Source organism: Metarhizium album (genome assembly GCF_000804445.1).
Source record: "Metarhizium album ARSEF 1941 chromosome Unknown scaffold_2, whole genome shotgun sequence".
NCBI classification, from domain to species: domain Eukaryota; kingdom Fungi; phylum Ascomycota; class Sordariomycetes; order Hypocreales; family Clavicipitaceae; genus Metarhizium; species Metarhizium album.
In genome coordinates, this window is record NW_024467576.1 from 1872406 (window position 1) to 1892619 (window position 20214).

At 49.5% G+C, this 20214-nt stretch overlaps 4 protein-coding genes across 4 annotated transcripts; 3 read left to right on the forward strand and 1 right to left on the reverse strand.

The window, feature by feature from the left end:
- Nucleotides 1–225: 225 nt before the first annotated feature.
- MAM_01676 (UDP-N-acetylglucosaminyltransferase) lies at nt 226–2821 on the forward strand (the record flags this gene model as incomplete). Its single annotated transcript, XM_040820475.1, has 3 exons — nt 226–1943; nt 2003–2612; nt 2705–2821. 3 exons carry the CDS (start codon nt 226–228, stop codon nt 2819–2821), a joined length of 2445 nt encoding a protein of 814 aa, XP_040681963.1.
- A 3440-nt stretch (nt 2822–6261) lies between these two features.
- Nucleotides 6262–6712, forward strand: MAM_01677 (trichome differentiation protein GL1; the record flags this gene model as incomplete). Its single annotated transcript, XM_040820476.1, has 2 exons — nt 6262–6486; nt 6554–6712. The coding sequence occupies 2 exons, from the start codon at nt 6262–6264 to the stop codon at nt 6710–6712; spliced, it is 384 nt and encodes a 127-aa protein (XP_040681964.1).
- An 8407-nt stretch (nt 6713–15119) lies between these two features.
- On the reverse strand, nt 15120–15546 carry MAM_01678 (NADH:ubiquinone oxidoreductase 11.5kD subunit; the record flags this gene model as incomplete). Its single annotated transcript, XM_040820477.1, has 3 exons — nt 15120–15263; nt 15316–15455; nt 15519–15546. The coding sequence occupies 3 exons, from the start codon at nt 15544–15546 to the stop codon at nt 15120–15122; spliced, it is 312 nt and encodes a 103-aa protein (XP_040681965.1).
- A 450-nt stretch (nt 15547–15996) lies between these two features.
- On the forward strand, nt 15997–18842 carry MAM_01679 (protein transport protein Sec39; the record flags this gene model as incomplete). The annotated part of the gene is made up of 4 exons (XM_040820478.1): nt 15997–16909; nt 17147–17488; nt 17551–17707; nt 17756–18842. The coding sequence occupies 4 exons, from the start codon at nt 15997–15999 to the stop codon at nt 18840–18842; spliced, it is 2499 nt and encodes an 832-aa protein (XP_040681966.1).
- Nucleotides 18843–20214: the final 1372 nt, after the last annotated feature.

Here is a 20214-nt window from a genome sequence, read left to right on the forward strand (position 1 = left end):
CTAAATAAGTTGTCTTGTAGTCATGTTGAGGCCACTACACACCTGGGTGCAACTTTGTACTGTCTTGGCCGTCAGGATGAAGCTGAGCAGAACTGGCTTCGCGCGGTAGAGCTACAACCAAGTTACCTAGATGCTACGGAACATCTAGTAGGGCACCTGTACAAAAACCGGAGCGGGGAAGCCATTCAAGTTATAACATATGTCCAGAAAGCTCTAGCTCCCGCTATGGCAAGTTCCGACGCCATCCAAGTAAAGGCACCGCCGCTTCCACCAGGAAGTGGGAAAGGACTTGCTGAACCAGGCGCTCAGTCTCAATCATTGGGTGTAGCACACGTGAGCGAGACGGTTGGCTTCGGATCCAGTGGTTATTCACTGTCTGCTGTAGATAACGGCAGAATTCTGGCCCTAGTGCATGCAAAAGGCACTTTACTCTATAGCCGGAAGGACACTGAGCGTGCTTCGGAAGCCTTTCAGGAAGCCGTGCTGATCAGCCTTGGACGACGGGTTACTGGGATCCAGGAACTCATTTGTCATATTCAAACCGCGCTTTCGCCAAGGACATGTCAAAATACTGATGGCCAAAAACCACAGGCTCTGCAGCCGTTGATGTTGTCACCGGAAAGAGCTCGTCACACAGCCCATCTTGTTTTTGGTGGTACCGGTGAACTACCCGGTCTCCAATATCTTCGAAACGGACCATCCAAACGCGCTGCTGTGCAAACGACGAGCAATTCATTGCTATCGTTGGCTAAAATTTTGCAGGATGCAATGTCTAGTGGCAAAGTGGATTTTGGCCTATTTCGTGGCTCATCACAAGTCGGTGACATACTTGCTCTGTACTATCTTTCTCTGTCGCTCCAGGAGAGCCCATCTACAGCCAATAATGTTGGCATTCTCCTTGCTGGGATTCAACAAGGCATTACTACGCCCTCAAACATGGTGGCGGGAACAAAGCCGCAAATTGGTATACCCGGTATTGCACCCGGTAGTGGCCTTGCCCTAGCCCTTGCGTATTATAATTATGGCCTTCGACTCGATCCAAATCATGTTCATCTTCATACGAATCTCGGCAGCTTGCTGAAAGACGTTGGTAAACTGGACTTGGCAATACAAATGTACGAACGCGCAGTATCCTGTGACGGCACGTTTGATATTGCCCTCACAAATCTTGCCAATGCTGTCAAGGACAAGGGTCGGATTAATGATGCCATTTACTACTACCGACGCGCCGTAAACGCGAATCCTGGGTTTGCGGAGGCCGTATGCGGGCTTTCTACGGCCCTCAATTCCGTTTGCAACTGGCGTGGCCGTGGCGGCGTTTTCCTCCAATCTGGGAAGTACGACCGGTGGCATGTCGATAGCGATGGAGTGCTCGTTGACGCTTTGACTAGTAGGTGTGGTAGGGGTCTCACAAAGCGCGTCGTCGACATCGTGAGCCAACAACTCAAGGATGCATCCCACTGGGGACGAGGCATGCTACGGGAATCCACTACAAATGAATTAGTGAAGCAACTACAGTGTCTTTGCAAGGATCCATCGTTCCGACTAGAGGAGGCCCTTCGCCGTTGGGCTGGTCAGCCGTGGGAAGGATCTCGTCTCCTGCGACTGATAGAGCGTGCCACACGCGTGTTATTGAGAAATTATTACAGGAATCTATATCTGTGTGGACAAACTAACCGATTGTCATACGACAGACCGAAACTGCCGCCAAATCTTAGTGTCCCATCAGCACCCACGGTGCTTCCATTTCATACCTTCACGTGTCCCTTAACAGCGAGACACATAAGAGCGATTGCTCAACGAAATGCTCTCCGTATATCGAGCTCGACACTGCGATCACCGTGGGTTTCTGCCACAATGTACCCTCCTCCTCCTCCTCCTCATCCGCATTTGAATGTGGGTTATATATCCTCGGATTTCAACAACCACCCATTAGCTCATTTGTAAGTCACGCTGCCTGTTCAACCCCGCTGGGAACAACTGTATACTAACTTGCTTGGAGGATGCAATCGGTATTCGGATTTCATGACCCCGATCGAGTGCAAGCTATTTGCTATGCCACCACACCAAGTGACGGTTCTGTTCATCGCCAGCAGATTGAGAACGAGTCGCCGGTGTTTAGGGATGTCAGCAACTGGCCACCAGATAAATTGGTTGAACAGATTGCACAGGACGATATTCACATACTGGTAAATCTGAATGGTTATACCAGAGGTGCAAGGAACGAAATCTTTGCGGCTAGGCCGGCACCCATTCAAATGTCGTTTATGGGATTTGCTGGCACCTTGGGTGCTGAGTGGTGCGACTATATTCTAGCCGACAAAACCGCAGTCCCACCAACCACTCTTCGCCCTTGGAGGGATAACGTGTCAATCGAAGATGTGTTCTGTGACAACAATGAAGACCCCACAGGCGATTGGGTGTATTCTGAGAATGTTATTTTCTGCCGCGACACCTTTTTTTGTTGCGATCACGCACAGTCATGCGCAGGCGACGAGAAAGAAACCAAATGGGCCGAGGTGGAGAGGCGGAGGTGGGAGATGAGAAAGGAATTATTTCCCCATTTAAAAAATGATGCCATCATACTCGGCAACTTCAATCAGCTCTACAAGGTAAGTAAGCAACAACTAAGTCTTGATTTATTTTCATGTCCAATATCTCAATCTGATGAGACACTGGTAGATTGACCCGACAACTTTTCGAGCTTGGTTACGCATTCTGGCTCGTGTTCCACGAGCTGTTTTATGGCTTCTTCGGTTTCCAGAACCCGGTGAGAGCAACCTACGAGCGACAGCTAAAGCGTGGGCTGGGCCCGAAGTAGAAAAACGGATCATTTTTACAGATGTGGCTCCGAAGAACCAACACATTTTGCGGGCGGCTGTTTGTGACCTGTTCCTGGATACCCCGGAATGCAATGCACACACCACAGCTGCAGATGTACTGTGGTCCAGCACCCCACTACTTACTCTTCCCCGATATCCTTACAAAATGTGTTCACGGATGGCTGCGTCTATTCTACGTGGTGCACTTCCCAGATCTTTGGAAGGTCAACGGGCGGCCGAGGAACTCATCGCAGGCACTGAGGCAGAATATGAACAGCGAGCGGCTGAACTGGCGAATAGCCTCGAATTCACAATGACTAGTGGCGGTTACGGCCAAAGCAGTGGCCGTTTGGCGGACATACGCAAACTTTTGTGGGATAGTAAATGGCATTGCGGCTTATTTGATACCCGAAGATGGGTGCAAGATTTAGAGTCAGCATATGAAGAGGCATGGCAAAGGTGGACTAACGGTATTGGAGGTGACATTTACCTTTGACACGACTGGGCTCGGCTGGCCCTGTGGATGGGGATATGATGAAGATGACGACGATGAATGATTATGAATATGACCCCGATTAGAGACACATGACCTGGACTCGTTATGAACCAAATATCCACCCAGGGAAATTTATCGAACCATGCCGTTGGGGATCTTGGCCGAACCCCCTTTTCGATGTTTAAGCATGAACAAATACCCCCATCTGTGATGAAGTCTAGTACAAGCTTTTCCATTCCTCGCCATTGTGAGGCGCGCTTATCTGGGCTCGTCGAGTCACTGACGTTGTCGTCTCCGGCCACCTGCAGGAGACTACTGGCAACAGGTAGTCAGTAATGCCCCTCGAGTCTTTGTGGACCTTTTCAGTCGACGCCAGGTTGATGACAATGCCATTCGTCCTTCTGCCAAGTCCTCACTACGCGAAGTTTATTAGCTTTGGTCAGCATTTGGGATTGGTTGCCGTTTATTGTGGGTGTAAAAAAGAGGTTACAGGTGGCTAGCACGATGACTTTCTGAACGTTGCTAGGCGCTCAGCTCAGCAACTTGTCCTCATGGCGTCAACCTCTGCCAGTTTGAAGGCAAGCCCCTGGTTATCCCTGGATCACTTCAAGTTCAATGTTACATGACTATTACCGAGGCATCATCATCATAATACCATCGCCGGCTGGCAAGAGAAAACCAGCTGCACTATCCGACATTTGGCGTGGATGGAAACTTAAAACTTCGTGATGTCTGCACTTGTTTCCCATCAATGACGCGTATATCTTGTCAGTGAATGTGCTCCTGAACCACTTGGCCCCTTCATCGTTTATCCGATGAGCGATGTGTACCGTAAAAAAAAAACTTTGAGATGTAGTGTGGTTCTAAATCATACCCGGCTGCTAGGCAGCCGAAATGTTTTACAGAGCATGAGAAGTAGTAGCCCATCAAGTATGCTTGGGAGGTTCCCGGCACAGCGTTCATTATTGGTGTAGAACCATTGGCAGTCGTCCGACGACGACGACGTCACTCAGTATCTGCCCACTTACGTCCGTGAGGAAGCAAAATTTTACGGGCTCTCTATGACCAAAGTTCAGTTTCGTCCGTATCTGCCTCCAAAGCCATCCGGGCTGTCGGACCTTTTTGGTCTAATAAACTGATATCATTCAAGCCTTGGTTTGGTAGCCTGGCAAGCCACCTACAGCCCGGTCCAGTGAGCGTCAAATAACTAGTCTACACTACTCCGGAGACGTGAAATGCCTACCTAGGTACTTGAGTACATTAGATGTGTTGAAGTAGTGTACGTATTATGTTCTTTCGTACCCAAGTCCTGCTCCTCACCTCGCTGGTGGTAAACACTCGATGTCTGTCAAAAGCCAGATAGATGATGATTGATTGCCAGGTGGTGAACGAGAACAATTCAATGGACTATCCAACATCGTTACGCTTCGATGCTACTTCATGAATCTGATCAGTTCTATTTTTGGCAATGATGGCTAGTCTTGGTGGTTCCGTTGAAATGTCTGTAAAATGTTCTCTCACCGCAACTGCACCATCCAGGATGTTAGAACCAACTATATTTGACGTTGGAGGGAAGTTAACTAGTTACCTGGAAAAGTCTAGCAAGGGAAAGGGGGGGGGGTTGTCAGTGTGCGTTGTTAGGTCTATGCAACACCTCAGAATTGACCTGTGTGTCTTTCGCTTGTGATAGTCGACTAAGGGTTTACAGTTTGCCTCGTTTGTGACTTGAACTGCTTCAGCAAACCTTCGAGAGCAGCTTAGCACTTATCAACCAACCTCTTTGGGTTCTTTCACGACATCATGTCGCCCTGCCTTGGCGCACTAACGGCTTTGTTCTAAGCAAGAGTCACCAGTTTCTGAGCTCCTCATGACGCCCTGCAAGCCCGACAAAGTGACAAAAAATCCTTCCTGCCCTCTTTGACTCCGATGCGAAGCCCACGAAGTAGCTACGTAGCCAGGTAGGTAGTAGGCAATGGGTAGATGACAGGCGAGCAAGAAATTTGGCAACCACGAGGGTAGCAGAAAACATCGGACATGCACCAGCACTGTGTTTGGCGTTTTCTCCTTCCGGCCTGGCAACATGGTCTCCATCGATGGATGCCCACATTGAGACATGGCAGTTCGGTCGAAAGAAGCCTGGTACGTCAGGCAACATCGACCAAGACTTGGAAGGTCGCAACATTTCGATGGCAGGTACGGAAGTACTAGGTAAACCAGGGGATGGAGCCCTGGCTAAGCAAGCGCCATCCCGGCTGCAGATCACGGCGTTCAAGCTCCAGCCCTCCCATGCACACGCCCCCCCCTTCCGTCCAGGGGCCCCCCGATGGTTGGGACGGGAGTTCACGCTCCCCCATGCTCGTGAACATAGGTTAGTAGTTACTACGGGGAGTGTAACCGTCACCAGATTTCAATTTTGGGCTATTTTCCGCTGCTCCTTTCGGCTTCTGCACTCCGGCTGGCCCATCATCTCTCAAGGCGACTTCCTTTCGTTCCCAGTTGATCTTTCACCCCTGTCCCGAGAAGTCCTGTTCCCTTGGGACTTTTTAAGCGACACCCCACGCCACGCCTTCACAGAGAGTCTGTCCAGTGTCAAGACAGTGGTGCTAACGCAAGTAAGTACACCGAGCCTCATCGGGCCTCCCCATCATTGACACATTCGCACGCTACTCTCTTCTAGTCGCGAAGCCCCTCTCCCGTCAAACTCTCGTGTCAACACAATGCAAATAGCTTGATACTCCAGCGCAACTTTATTTATTTCTCTTATTCATGTTCTCCGCCACCGTGGCAGGAGAAACGCCCTATAAATTCATTGAGTCCCAGCCAAGTTGCAATCAGCGCCAGCTTTCTGTATTCGACCTGCCTTGCCAGTGTCACCCGCATTAGTCACGAGCCCTTCCCACTGTCTTTCGTTCGCCATCGCAGGGAACTGTCAGGGCTTTCATCATGGATCATCCTCCTCACCACAGGAGAGGTCCTTGGTCCAATACCGAGGACCGTTTTCTTTTGAATCTGATCGAACGTCACGGCCCTCTAAACTGGGTTCGCATCGCCCAAATTCTTGGGTCCCGTTCTCCAAAACAATGCCGGGAACGCTATCATCAGAATCTTAAGCCATCTTTAAATCATGACCCGATTACGCCAGAAGAAGGCGCCATGATCGAGAATTTGGTACGAACCGTTGGAAAACGATGGGCCGAGATTGCTCGCCGCCTTGATGGACGAAGTGATAACGCAGTCAAAAACTGGTGGAACGGAAGTCAGAACCGAAGGAGGCGACTCGAGCGCCGGCGTGCTTCACTTGCGATATCAGCAACTGCATCACTATCGTCGACTTCGCCCTCGCCTTCGCCTGGATATGGTCACAGAATGCAACGAGCTCCACTTTCACTCGTGAGCCCGATCCTCCCTGTACCTTTCGCCCATTACCCAAGATCCCCTATGTCTAGTTCTACTGGTTATAGGAATCGAATTGGATCTTGGGGGGATGGCCCTCTGCCATCACCACGTTCCTCTGAGCCACCGGAATCGGATTCAAGTCCCAATTACACAACATCTCCAGCTGGCCAACCGCGACCACTCTATTCTCACTCGCCTCAAGTTGAGCTCCCCCCATTGCGCGCATGGCCAGAGCGCCTCCCGACAGAGTCTCGTCTTCCTCGCATCAATGCAGTCGGCGGATATGATGAAGGGAGTTTGGGTAGGGGCTTCCACCGCCTGCCTCCGTTGCCCAGTCGATTCAATCCCACGGCTGCTCCTAACCCGCCAACGCCGCAGAAGCAGGAGAAAAGGAAACCACAGAAATATAAGCGGTCGCAGCGGGAGCCACAGCCTCATCCACCACAGCCGAGTGCATCGGACTCAAATGTCGAGAAAGTTAGCAACGACGGGGATTACAAAATGAGGCTCGCGTCGCTATTGGCATAGGAGGGCTTCAGTGTCTGAGGTCTACGACTTGGCCAAACGCTGGCTAGCTGTCAACATGCCAGTCCATCCTCGCTGTTCAATTTTTTTGGTTCTTGTTTCTGCTCTTTGTGTTGCTATTGTGTGAGGACTCAGGCTGGCGGTCATTTGTTAAGCATTCTGTCAATTTATACCCCCGACCGTCTTGGCAGAACCTGGTCTAGCACTCTTACAGTTGCGCTTGTTTTCATGTACTCCCTCAAGCCCATGTATGTGCAATTAGATGACTCGCTTGAGGCGACTCTGGTGTATCTTGGGACTCTTGGGGAGAATGTGCAAAGACAGGCCTGTTTTTTGTTAGTAACTATAAATGAAATTCATTTTTAATGGTCGTTCTGCTCTCTTGTCTGAAAGCAAACATGTTTGTGTCTGTGTGGTGGAATTGCTTTATAATCTGAGGGTTGTGTCTGGATTGACGCTGCCTGCCGCCTCGTCGGTTCGACATGATCAGCAGAAATCTGTGTGTGTCCCAGGGGAAGGAACACTCATCATTGTCTCTACATGTAAAGACTGGCATTGGTGGCCACCGAGCAGCCCGCCGAGAGTATAAGTAGATGCTATCGAGTGCGAAGCTTACTACGAACGTTGAAGCTCATGCAGAGAGGCTCGGAGCATAGTCGCACCCGGCCTATTTTTGTACAGAAATATAATGAAATTGAAGTTTTGTGCAGCACTACAACGATGCGTCCAAAAGATTTGGAATTGACAGGTCCAAAAATTCGGAAGCCGAGATCGACACGAGCCTAATGATTCGGAGAATACTACTACTAGTACATACTAGTAGGACCAAGTTGTAGGATTGGCCGGGGTGAGGGTTTGTTGGGGACTCGAGAGGAAGCGAAGAAGAAACGGGTGGGGGGGGCATGGAGGCACGGTGGTTCCCGCGTGAGAGATTGATGTGCCTGCCATCTGATGACAAGCAATGCTAGCGTTAGCTAGCAGGAGCCAGTTGTGCACCTGCTCAAGTGCACAAGTCGCAGAAAACATGGACCCGGACCAGACAACCACTGGCACCACCAACCACCCACTCGTGTGGACAGAGTGTCCGGCTCTTTCTACTACCAGACCTTGTTGGTAGGCACCCAGCTAAGAAGTAAGTACTTAAGTACCTAAGCATGGATGCATGCACGCATCATTCGAGTACCTCCTCGGGTACATAATTACTTCAGGGTGAAAGAATCCCTGCACTTCGCCGCTAGTTACGTGGTGCCACGATCATAATACGGCCAAGACAGACCAAAAAAAAAAAAAAATGTTGGAAAGACCAGGGATGTCTGTCCCAGATAAATCTCGACGGAGCCTTCGGCCCTCAAAACTCGATGCAGCGGGGACCTGGACCTGGACCTGGACCTTGACCACATTCTCATATCCATTGTGCAAAATCCGCCGCGTCTCTGCGCTTCGTTCCGACCGTTAGCAATTCTGCCATGTTAAGTGTCCGTAACAAACAGCGGTGCTCGCAGTACCCTGTTGGTCTGGTAGTAGCAGTGTTAAAATAGCAAGAAGGCGCGGAACTATGTATTTGGATTCGTCCGATCACAAACTGTCGGAGTCACTTCGATTGCGCCTTTGTTCAGAGCTCGATGCTCACAGTCGCTTTCACGGAACCAGGATGCTCGCTCACATTTTTCACTGCAGCGGTGAGACGGCAGTACATTTTCGAAACATGAGCCTTTATTACGCACAGGAGGGCAGCAGGGACTGCGCGAAGTTCAGGCTAACCTCGCTCGTCGCCATGCAAGCCTTATGCTTGCTGTTTGGTGGCTCCGACGGATCATTTTAAAACAAAGGCGCTCAATATGGGCTACCCTACTCCGTAGTTATCATCAAATTCAAAGTACTAGTAGTAGTATGCACATGCGGAACCGTTGCTGGTATGCACTCTCATCCCTCTCCCCTGCAGGAAGTGGAAGGACGTTGGGCGACTTTTGTTTCGTCAGCAGACTTGAGGAGCGGGAGTGGTCTGGCGGGCAGGCGGGGTCTAGCGTCACCGTTGGCTCTCCAGCGGTTAGGTTCGCGCGGCAGGGCCTGTCTGGATGCCCGATCCATTTACGTGGGTGGTTCTACGTACTCCGTAGTAAAATCACCACTCGTCAACCTTCTCTTTTGCTGTGCAGGACGGCATCGTCAACTTCGCCCATCCATCCCCATGACTTGGTGTGGCCACGCACCTACCGTACCTTGTACCGATTCAGGTACGTCTGCGTAACAGAGTCAGTCTGGGCCTCTGGTTGCAAGCAGAGCTGGCAACCAAGTATCAAGGTACCTATATAGATACCTAGGTACTTATTACTTATTCAATGGCTGGCAATGCGCAGAATTCGGCTTTGTTAGATACTCGCTCGGCAAGCGTCAACATTATGAATACCAGTTGACCCCAAACAACGGGAGCGGCTTGAGGGTCTGTGGGGTAGGAGTTGCCGTCCAGCCTGGCGATTCTTGGCGCCGACATTTGAACATTGATTAGTACTCCGTATTGGAGAAGGCTTGATAGATTGAAGAGGCGTACCCCCAGCCAATGCGCGAACAGAATAGCCGGATGCACCAGACGCCTTGGCACCTGGCAACCAGAGGCGCACGGATGAGGCCGTTCGGTTATGGGCCGTGATGGGGCTGGTACGGAGTACATGTGGAGTGCTTGAGCAACGAGGCGACCAGAAGTTACTATGTACATCTAACGCCAGACACGACAATTGATATTGATTCTCCGTGCCCGTTGTGCGTCGTTTCCCACCCTGCTGTTACAGAGCCTTCTCTATGCAGCTAGCTTCAGCTAGCTGCATGTTGTAGTCTCGCTGAGCATCTATTGCTGAGAACCTTGAAAATCGAGCATGGTTCGCCTCAGTCAATCAGTGGCTCCATCCTGACGTCAACTGCATTTACTTCCAGAAAACTGGAAGTGATACAAGTATCGCTGTACGAGACCCAGCCCCACCATCCAGCACCTCGTAGTTGAACCCCCCTCCTTCCACGCATGTCAATGTCAAGTTAGTTATATTGACGGAGCGAGGCCCATGCAAGAGGTCGAGTAGTATCAGTATCGAGATGTTCCTGAGACGTGAGCCTCGCTACGCCGTTCCCACCTACCTGCCTAGGTCTCTACTTTAAGTAACTAAGTGCCCATCTGGGTAGTTGCTTGTGGGTGATTAGGTTGGCGATACTTGGGGTTTACCCAATGCATGCAGCTTGCCAGCGACACCTCCCTCTGGCAAGTACAGTAGCAATTGGCTACCTACTTAAGTACTTAGAACCTATAGGCTTTAGGTACTTCATAAGGTGCTCTCTGCGTTCAAAATGTGACGGGCGCTTATGCCCCGACAATTGCCGGAGTGACATTGATAACGCGTGCTGGCCGTTGAACGACTTGGGGTCCGGATGTCGGGAAGTGGTGTGTCCGTCGTGATTGTCCGTTGGCGCTGGCACTGAGACCCCAGTGACGACCCTGATTAGTGATACTCCGTCGGTATCAGGCTACAGTTGCTGGCATCCTTTGACTGACCTTGCCTTGTTCGCGTCTTGCAGGCGCGATGGTTCTTTTGCGGCTTGTGGACCAGAGACGGCATGCCGAGCAAAAAGACGACTGCTTACTTGTGCTGTTGGGCATGAATCTCTATTGCTGTTCGACTGGCATCTATGAAAGCGGGCTTGAGACATTCGCAGCCTCCTTCACGCTCTCTGTCCTCGCTCTCTTCATTATTTCATTCATCATTATTCTTGCTGTAGTCATTGGTCTCGTTGCTTCTCCCTTTTAATTTCATTTCGGGGTTGGCGCCCAGCCGGAAAGAAGCAAGGCCGTTTCATCCTTGGCTGCAGAGCTGATGCCCCATGGACGGTGTCATAATAATAATAGTTTGCCCACGCAACATGAACAGCGAGCCCTGAGCTCCTATTTCGACGTCTCAGTGTGTGGACACGCCCTACCCGCCCTCCGTCCACCGTTTTCGTGGCTTCGTCCTGGTGGACCGCCGCCAACTTTGTCATTTTCTGTCAACTGGTTTCCTGTCCTGTGACCTGGTGGGCTTGTCCTACCAGACGTGGTTGCCCAAATACTTGGGAAGACATGTTCAGCGCCATAACTACTACATAGTGATCCGCGCATGCATTGCTTATTATGTATTAGGTATGGGCTGCAGGCATGTATGTATGTGCGTTCCGTAGCACTCACCGTTGCACGCTAAAAACTCCCACTTTCCAGAAACCCCTGCGCCAACGGTTTTTTGGAAGCCGACGAATTTCGGCCCGAGCTCGCTCGCTCCACCGATATGCTTGTCAACGTTGATATACGTGCGTTACCCGACTGAGCAACCACTCAAGTACCTGATAAGTAAGTACTTACTTAGCAGGTAGCTGTAGCTAGCTACTTAACCTGGCCGCAAATGCCTGGTACCAAAGAACTTGGAGGATTCAGGGCCCCGATATAACATATGACCAAGTTGGTTGCGGAGTGCACCCCGTGTTTGTGCTAGGTAAGTACTTGAGTAGGTACTTATCAAGTGCATGCGTGCTGCAGTTCTCCGTCAACGAATACTCCGCAGGTAAGTGGTAAGTAAAACTATTGTACTCGTGGTCGCGGCCCTGTCTCTGTCGAATCGCATTTGCTGTGGCATGTTCTCGCTCACGCCCTGGTCACAGACAGCCGAATACAAGTCTTGTCTTGCCAGAAGTCGTTTTGAGACAGTCGTTCCGTAGTCCAGTGTTTTATTCCCCCACACGCTTCCTCTGGACAAACCGAGGATGCAGCCCTAAAATCTACAAGACACTTGGGACAAAAGAGAGAGAAGCGAATCTTCACGTACTCCGTCCCGTCCCTGTCCCCGTCCCGTAAGGTAGCCCGGGTTCATTGGTCAATTGGCGCTGAGATCTCCTGCCGTGTGTGCATGGCCGCCCTTTGCCCTTGCGCTACATTCTCCGGGCCCTCAGGGAAACGTCCGTCAGTTGTCTTTTGCGGCCGTCTAGTTTCAGAATTCAAGGACTTGATGTGATATCTTCTCACAGTTCTTTGACTTTCAAGCGAGATGTCAACATTTTGTCGATGAGCATTTACGTATGACCTTCGACTTGCACGCATCATGAGTCAACCGCATCACATTATAGACTTACGCACGCCCGACACGCGCAGCATCATGACAGGAAATATGATGTCTGCCAGAATAGATGGACGACATACGCAAGTACGTGCCCTTGACTCCTTAGCTCTAAGTCTACACTGCGCCAAGGACACAGTTTTTATTGTATATAAAATAACCCGCCCAACTGTCACACGAGACGCTGTTTTAGGTATCGGGACAGGCAATGTAGGGGGGAATAGGGCTGGTAACATTCAGAACCGGCTCGCACGCCGCACTCCGCACCACACGTACATGCATACATCCATACTCTACTCAGTGTCTGTTGGCCACTTGAGCGCAATGATGTCTGGAGTCATTGCATTCTTGCCTCATTATTGTACTGGCGGAGCGGACGTGGATGCGATGAAAGGGGAGTAGCGGCCGGTTGAGTCGTCTCCTCCACTAGCCCTATCTGGACGGGGCTAATTGCACGCCCCTCCCTTGGCATCCCTGTCTGCTCCGTAAAATATGACAGAAAACTACCACCGCGTCGGGGTCTCCAAGTTTGGCGAGATCGATGCTGATTTGCTTAAATACGACTGCGTAACAAGAGGTCCCGAACCATTCTACCGGTATTGAACACGCGTAACACAGGGATCAGCTCCTCCCTGGCCTGGGACATGTCTTGTGCAGCAAATCTAGTCTGGAGAAACACCCCTCCCGGGGAAAAGAAAAAGGAAGGGGGGGGTTGGGTTCTGCTAAGTTACGAGGCAGTCGGTCCTACAGATCAATGGCTCTTCGCACCCACCAGCAGGGTCGTTGAGTCTGCATGCTGGCGAGCCGGGTAACGAAATACCTACCCAGCATGGATATTGAATGCAACTAAATCATCCTGTATTATGTGGTAGTAGCCCAGCTCCAAATATTCAAATGCTTAATCAAGGGCAATTACGCCCGGACCTTGCATGGAGCCGGTTCCTCCGCTTGTCCTTGAGTAGTATGCCTTATTTTGCAACATCTGGCTCTTGTGTCGAACAACAGAGTGTATTGAAGCGATCGAACCACATCATATTTTTTTTTTTTTTTACATTCGAAATTGGCGATCTTTGTGTGCATATCGGAATAAATTTGTGCATTTTCTCTCCCAATACTTCCATCTAGAATTACGATGAGGTAAGTTGTTAGATCGAGATAATGCTGAAGGTATGGGACGGGTGCAAAGCCAGCGTCTTATTTTTTTCTGCGCCAATGTTTCTTTTGCTCCTCTCCCACATTTCTCCCCGTTCATATTAGCTACGTTGATCTTGTATATTGGAGTGTCAACCTCAGAATTCCTGCGAGACGATGGTTCCCGACACGCAATTCTGGTGTTTGGCTATTGTCCCACTCATCATGGCATTTACTTCAACAGGTGAACCACGGTGATAACGATACAGCTGGGGAATCTGAACCTCAGATAAGTGCGCGATCGAGGCTTCAACTGACTTGTTTCTCTAGACCTGTAAAGAGCCATCTGTTCAATTATCCGTGATTCTGAGTTGGCGGACCTCTCCCCCACCAGGCCAGACCCAGATTACCGTTTAGCAGTTAGGAGATTCTTGGACGTGAAGGAACGATCCGCACTTTCCAGTCCTTGCTGGACCTCGGAAGGTCAACGTAATTTCACACGGTAGCTATACATATTATGCTTGGAACTGAGACGTGACACATGCTTTTTGGATGACAACATGTGTGCTTTTACATGAAGGATACCGTGAGACACCACGAACAGGGCCAAATAGCACTGGAAATATTTGACTGAAGATTGACCAAGCAACCGACCCAAGCTGATCTGAATTTTTTTTCTTGGCATGTTTGTCTACGGCGCAAAGGAAAAGAGAACTCAGGAGCCGTTGAGAGTCATATCTCAAGTTCGAGATTTTGTACGGAATAGACTGCGTGTTGATAACACATGGGACAAAGCGAACAGTTTGGTCATGTTTTAACACTTTGTCAAAGAAACTCCGAAGAATTTCAAACATGATGACAGTTAGAAACACCATTGCTCTGATACATTCAGCTGCATGTGTCAAAGCTCGAATTCACTTGATGTTGACACTGAAGTTGCGGGGTCACGTTCTGGAACAAAAGAAAAGAGCACACTCACGAGCTGAGGGAATGAAAAGCTCACAATATGAAGGGCTTTATAGATCAAAATTGACTATTGCTGGACTCCTAAATCGCCATGACGCACAAGTACGAATCAGAGATTATTATTCGTTTGGTTTCCCGAAACAGGAAGTTTCGTAAAACCTGGCGTTTCGGAAGTGAATAAATAGCCAGTCCTCAGATGCTTTGAAAATGGAACAATGGCTAGTCAAGTTCCTAGGGGACGTGTTTATAGATATCAGTGCGTAGTGTGTGAGGTGTCTGTAAATAGGATCGTGGGCTGCGACGGACCAGAAGACTTCGGTAAATGGTATTAAAATGCGGGGTTGACGGCCCGGCATGATAGGCAAATATATCGCGAAAGTCGAAAGGCGATGATTAGGTTTCAAACAGATAGAGCTTCAAGAGAACGTGGAGGAAAGAAACAGCCCTGAGACGTGGAACTAGCCAGGATAACATGTTTACCTTACACGAGGACCCCGTAGAACCATAACCGCTACTGCCAATTCAGAACACACAGGCGTCGAACAAGACGAGCTGCAGGTCATGAAATACCTTGGGATATTTGCCCGTGCCTCCATTAGTAAACTAGCGCTCTGGCTTCGAAGATAATGTACACATTCTGGGTGCGACATCCCTGCTCACTTATGCTTGAAGCACTTTTTTAGTATCCTCATCCTTATCCAATAGTCCCAGATGCCGTATTTGTTTGGCGCTTGGCGCATCGTCTCGAGGTGTCGCAGCTTCCGATCTGGCATACGCTGCCTGCATCGCAACAGCTTTAGCATGCTGCAAACTGTTAGCAAGCACAAGGCTCCAGTTGTTTCGGCACGCAACGAACCTCCTTCTTGTGATGCAAACACTCATAGTAGTCTTCCAGCACGGGTGAGCATTTTTTTTTCCCAGAATCGTCCTCGGCAGAGGTGTTGACGACGTAACACGCCAAAACTTCCTGCCAGAAGGGAAAGCAGCGTCCGACACCTATGAGCGATGGTGGTCAGCATCGAAGAAAAGAGAAATTCGACCCGGATGTTGCATTCATACCTCCGTGCATCCCATATCCCGACGCCATGATGAGTCAATGTGTTGTTTGTCAGGACGTTCAAACGATGCTGCCGAATTTGCTGGTTGGGCGGACGTTCGAAGTTGAGCAATGATATCCAATATTAACGGGATCCAATTGGCTGGTTGCCCAGGCCACCCTGCTCCATCCGGGGGTACTTCAGCATGAGTAAAGCTGTGGCCGAAGTGGAGGGTACCCATTAGTGCCGCGATAGATGCATAGAATCCGTAATACATAAGCAGCTCCAGAAGCCAGTTTCCTTAGCGCTAGACACCGTCTGCATGTATTTATCACTGCCCCCAGTCATGCCTCGATCCCATACCATGGACGGCGAGCGGCAGCCAAGCGACAAGCTTTTTATCTAAAGAAGGCACACAAACCCGAATCTAAACGCTTCGAATTGTAACACGTTGAATGCCTAGCACAACGGTTATTTCAGTGGGCAGTGCATTATTCACCATGACAAGCACCTTGCATCCGGCAAAGGTGTTACTGCTGGCTGTTCACTTCGCACAACATGCCGATATCGATAGTCTCTCGCTCTTGACCAATACTTATACATCTGTTCTTCACGATGAACTTCTACTGCGCATTCTTTTAACACATTTACCGGAGACTGTGAGACCTGATACCTATATTGGTTTCTTGCACAACTTGGCTGGCCGAAGCTTCGAGCCGTGCCAACTCACTGAGCTAGATACGTCGCCGGTGAACAGCATAAATGACCACGAAGCCGCAAAGAGAGCTGCGAAACTTCATCTACTATCACTTACATGCCGGAAACAGCCGGAGATTACCTCGGGTGATGCCCTGAGCCGTTTCCTGGTTCTGAGAATCTACCAGATGAATGAAGAAACTGGGATGCTCGCCCAATTGCTTGATCTGCTTCTACCATTTCTTCACCACGATCCTGGCATACATAAATGGGCAGCATCCACTATAATACCGTATGTACGAAAGGGTCTTCAATACCCCCCCGGAATATCGCCTCCATATTCATTACTCGAGTTCGAGAAATTGCCTGATCAGCAAGCCGTGGACTTCTTGCTGTGTTCAGCTGATTCTCGCACGCAACCGAGAAAAAATGTTGATCACGACCTGAGAGACATTATAGGGCCATGGCTCTATGATAATGACCGATGGGACAATTCCTCAGAGAGTAACGAGTCATCGAGTGTCTATTGTCCTGGTTGGCACCAAGTTTGCGACTGGTTGCTCTCCCAGGCCACCTTATCATGGCCCACTGCTATTCAAGCCATTGAAGACTGGGGCGGCCCAGAGGATGTGAGATTTGGTCACGGGATAGTAGTCGACCTTCCAGCTTCATACAAACATTACTTTCAGCAGACTTATGCCACGACCATCTTGGCTTGTGCGTACAGTGTACAGGAAGCTACTCTGGAGTGCTTAAGAAGGATTCATTCCATACTGGTAGATCTAAGGTTACATCTTGGTTTTGAACGTGGCGGGATGTCTCTCGAGGAAACGATAAAAGTCCTGCCAAACTTGTCTTTCTCAGATATGTCAGTGTTTGGCAACGATCGAGTTGCGACTTACATGAGGAATGATTTATTGGGACGGAACAACCCACTCACTAGACCGAGTGAAGATGCCACAAAGCTATTACTCGCTCTCACTCAAAGTGCTTACATACTGACCCTTTTGGGCTCACCCTCGTCACCCAGACGTGTTGGAGACCTCACATTTCGCCGTGACGAACGGGATCAAAAGTCTGAAACTTTGAAACTGCTGAGAAATATTGCAGCCCAAGCATCCAAAGAAAATGACGACTTTCTACTTAGGGCCCGAGCATTCCTGCTTTGGCTCCAGGACTGGGGTCACGAAGCTGCTGACAAATCCACTGCTGGAGCGGCAACGGCTGGTACACTTGGCATGGTGAGTATGGAGTATGTGGAAGCAGAGTTCCTGAAGTTACTATTATCCAGAGAACGTATGTAATGACCCTTGCCGGACCTTTCGGGATACTGGAGTTTGCCAATTAACTCTCATCAGGCTATAACCTTGCGCGCAATTTGTACGATAATGAAGGGCCTGCACGTCTCCCTGCCGAGGTTATACGGGATTCAGTTTACGACGCGGCTCTGGGTGCCTTTGATAATGCCACTAACCCGAATAGGTCTCGAGGAGGCTTGAAGAGATGCGATGAAATGTAAGTTCGATAATATGACCTCAAAGGCCGCCAAACTAACTGTAGTAGTCTTCATGCTTTACCAAAGACTGTAAGCCAGTCACTGCCAGGGACAAGGCGGATACTCGCGCTTTTGAAAGCCACCCACGCTTTGAGTGACTATCGCCTGGTTCTCAAGCAAGGAGAGCCCTTTAGTCCAGTGGTTCTCAGGGTACACTCCGATCCGATATCCATCATCGAAAAGGTGTTGGAACAAAACACAAGGGCCTATACGCGCCTCCAGGAGTTCCTGGAAATGGGTATGGACATGGTTCGAGCAGGTTTGCCATCCCTTGGCAAGCTGGATTTTTCTACAATGTCGACAACGGATGCGGAACTAAATTGTATCGTTGATATTGCAGAGCGACGCATAACAGCGATGTGTATTGAAGCTGCTTTGAAGGAAGATGACTTTGAAACAGCATACTCCTATGTCGCCAGTCGCCTAAACGCGCAAAGTTCTGAAGACCATTATACTTCGCCGCGGCCAGTCGTGGATGACTGGTCTTGGAAGGCTGCGCTGCAGGCTGGTCAATACGTTCGTACAGAGCGTTCGCAACAACCAACTCATTTGGGCACGGCAAGTGGCAATCTTGAGATACGACACCTTGAACAGCGTATCGAGTGCCTTGCCACCGCGCTGCGAGTGGCGCCAACTAGTCAGCTTCAGGAAATCCTCAAGAGCTTCCGGCGCTGTGAAGAACAACTTGACTCGGCAATTAAGGAGGAAGCAGCTAATGAGTCGGCTTGGGGGGCAGAATCTGGGGTTGACAACGTTCCAGGAGCATTCGATCATATTGATGCTGAGCAACAATATCCTGTCAGGAACTTAAGTGCAGGTGCAGCCGCCCAACAGGCGGAGGAAGCGCCTATGTCTCTATTCGATCTATCCAGAGCGACCGCTCGCGCCGCTCAGCGAAATTTCGCCGCTATTCCAAGTCTACAAAGCATCACCAGGGGCATTAACACCGATAGCAATGAACTTGAAGAAGGATGGCCACCCGCCCGAATCCGTAAACGAGATCAGCTGCGTGAAGCTGCGACCGGGACGCTCGTGTCTGGGGTAGGGTGGCTAATCGGAGCTAATGTTGGGCAAAATAAAGAAGAAAGTATCTGATGAATGCATATGTGTGTTATATATTGGATTGTCTTGCAAACTTAACCTCTGGACGACAGTCGTCGATCACACGCTATAATCTCACTAAACTGACAACTTACACTGTGGGACAACAAGTATTCGCCCAGCCTCAAGCTATGTAGGTACCTAACGTCAATTTTCCAGGCCCATGGTGCACAAGCGTGGGCAAATATGTTATACAATTGCCCCAGATTGTGAGTACCTCCCATGTCTGCAATGCCCATATCAATTCGACAAAACATCACGATGCGGCGATATCGACAAATATATTTCTCAACAAATGGTACAGCAGGCTAAAGACTATGTAGATAATTGGCTCTCTAGTCATGAATTTAACTTGACATTCACGTGGTCTCAAGCTCATAAATAACATGATGACACATTCACAACGGTATTGGTTTGGAAATTGTTTAAGTAAGTATCATAGCAAATGAGCAGACAGTGCCATTCTATGGTGTCGCATACCAATCCTGACTCCATGTCAAAGTACTGGGAATGCTCACCAAAGGATCACCCATTTTCCGATTGTCCTCTTCGGCAAGATGCGTTGGTCGCTTCATCAAAACAGCAACCGGTACCAAGTACCAATATTAGACCCGCGAGCCTTGAAGCCATAGACATTTGGAAAAGGACAGGATGGGTATCGGCAGCGGACATCATATTCTGCATTATGCCTGGTGAAAGGAGGATGCAGTCTAGTTCGCGCATTGGCAATAAAGGTTCTCAGACGTGGTTGATACGAATGCGGCGAAGAGGTTGTGCCAATGCTCTCTCTAATTTGCGCAAGACTTTTCTGTTTTGATTTATGTGAGCTAATGGGGAGGCTTCACACCAAAAGGAACAAATTTGTGGCATGTGTACTACTACAAAGATCAGGTGTAGACCAGGATAACACGTCTCGAGTACCGACAGCAATCCCTGTGCGAATAGTGAACAAATTAGCAATGATCAGATCAAAAGACAGCCCAAATCTAAAGGAAGAAGTCTTGGAAGTGACTCAGCTCTCTCAGCACCTATGATGCATGTACAAACATGGGCTCTGGACTCTGTTGGAGCCGAATGTATCATGACATATAATGTGAGGACATCAATGTCGGGCTCCTCTTGCCAGAGGGCAATCTCGGAGAAATCAAAATGTATATGTATATATTGGCGGCAATACGTCATGATGTGGTGGTGGTGGTGGTGGTAGTGATGGCGACACGGCGATTACAGTACTATTTGGGTGGCGTTTCCAGCGGCGGCATTTTCACGATTCATTCCGAATTACCCGACGCGAAGGCGAATCTAATAGAAGTGTGCGACTTTTAAACGTTCTCAGGGATTGAATACCGATAGTTGTGATCCATTT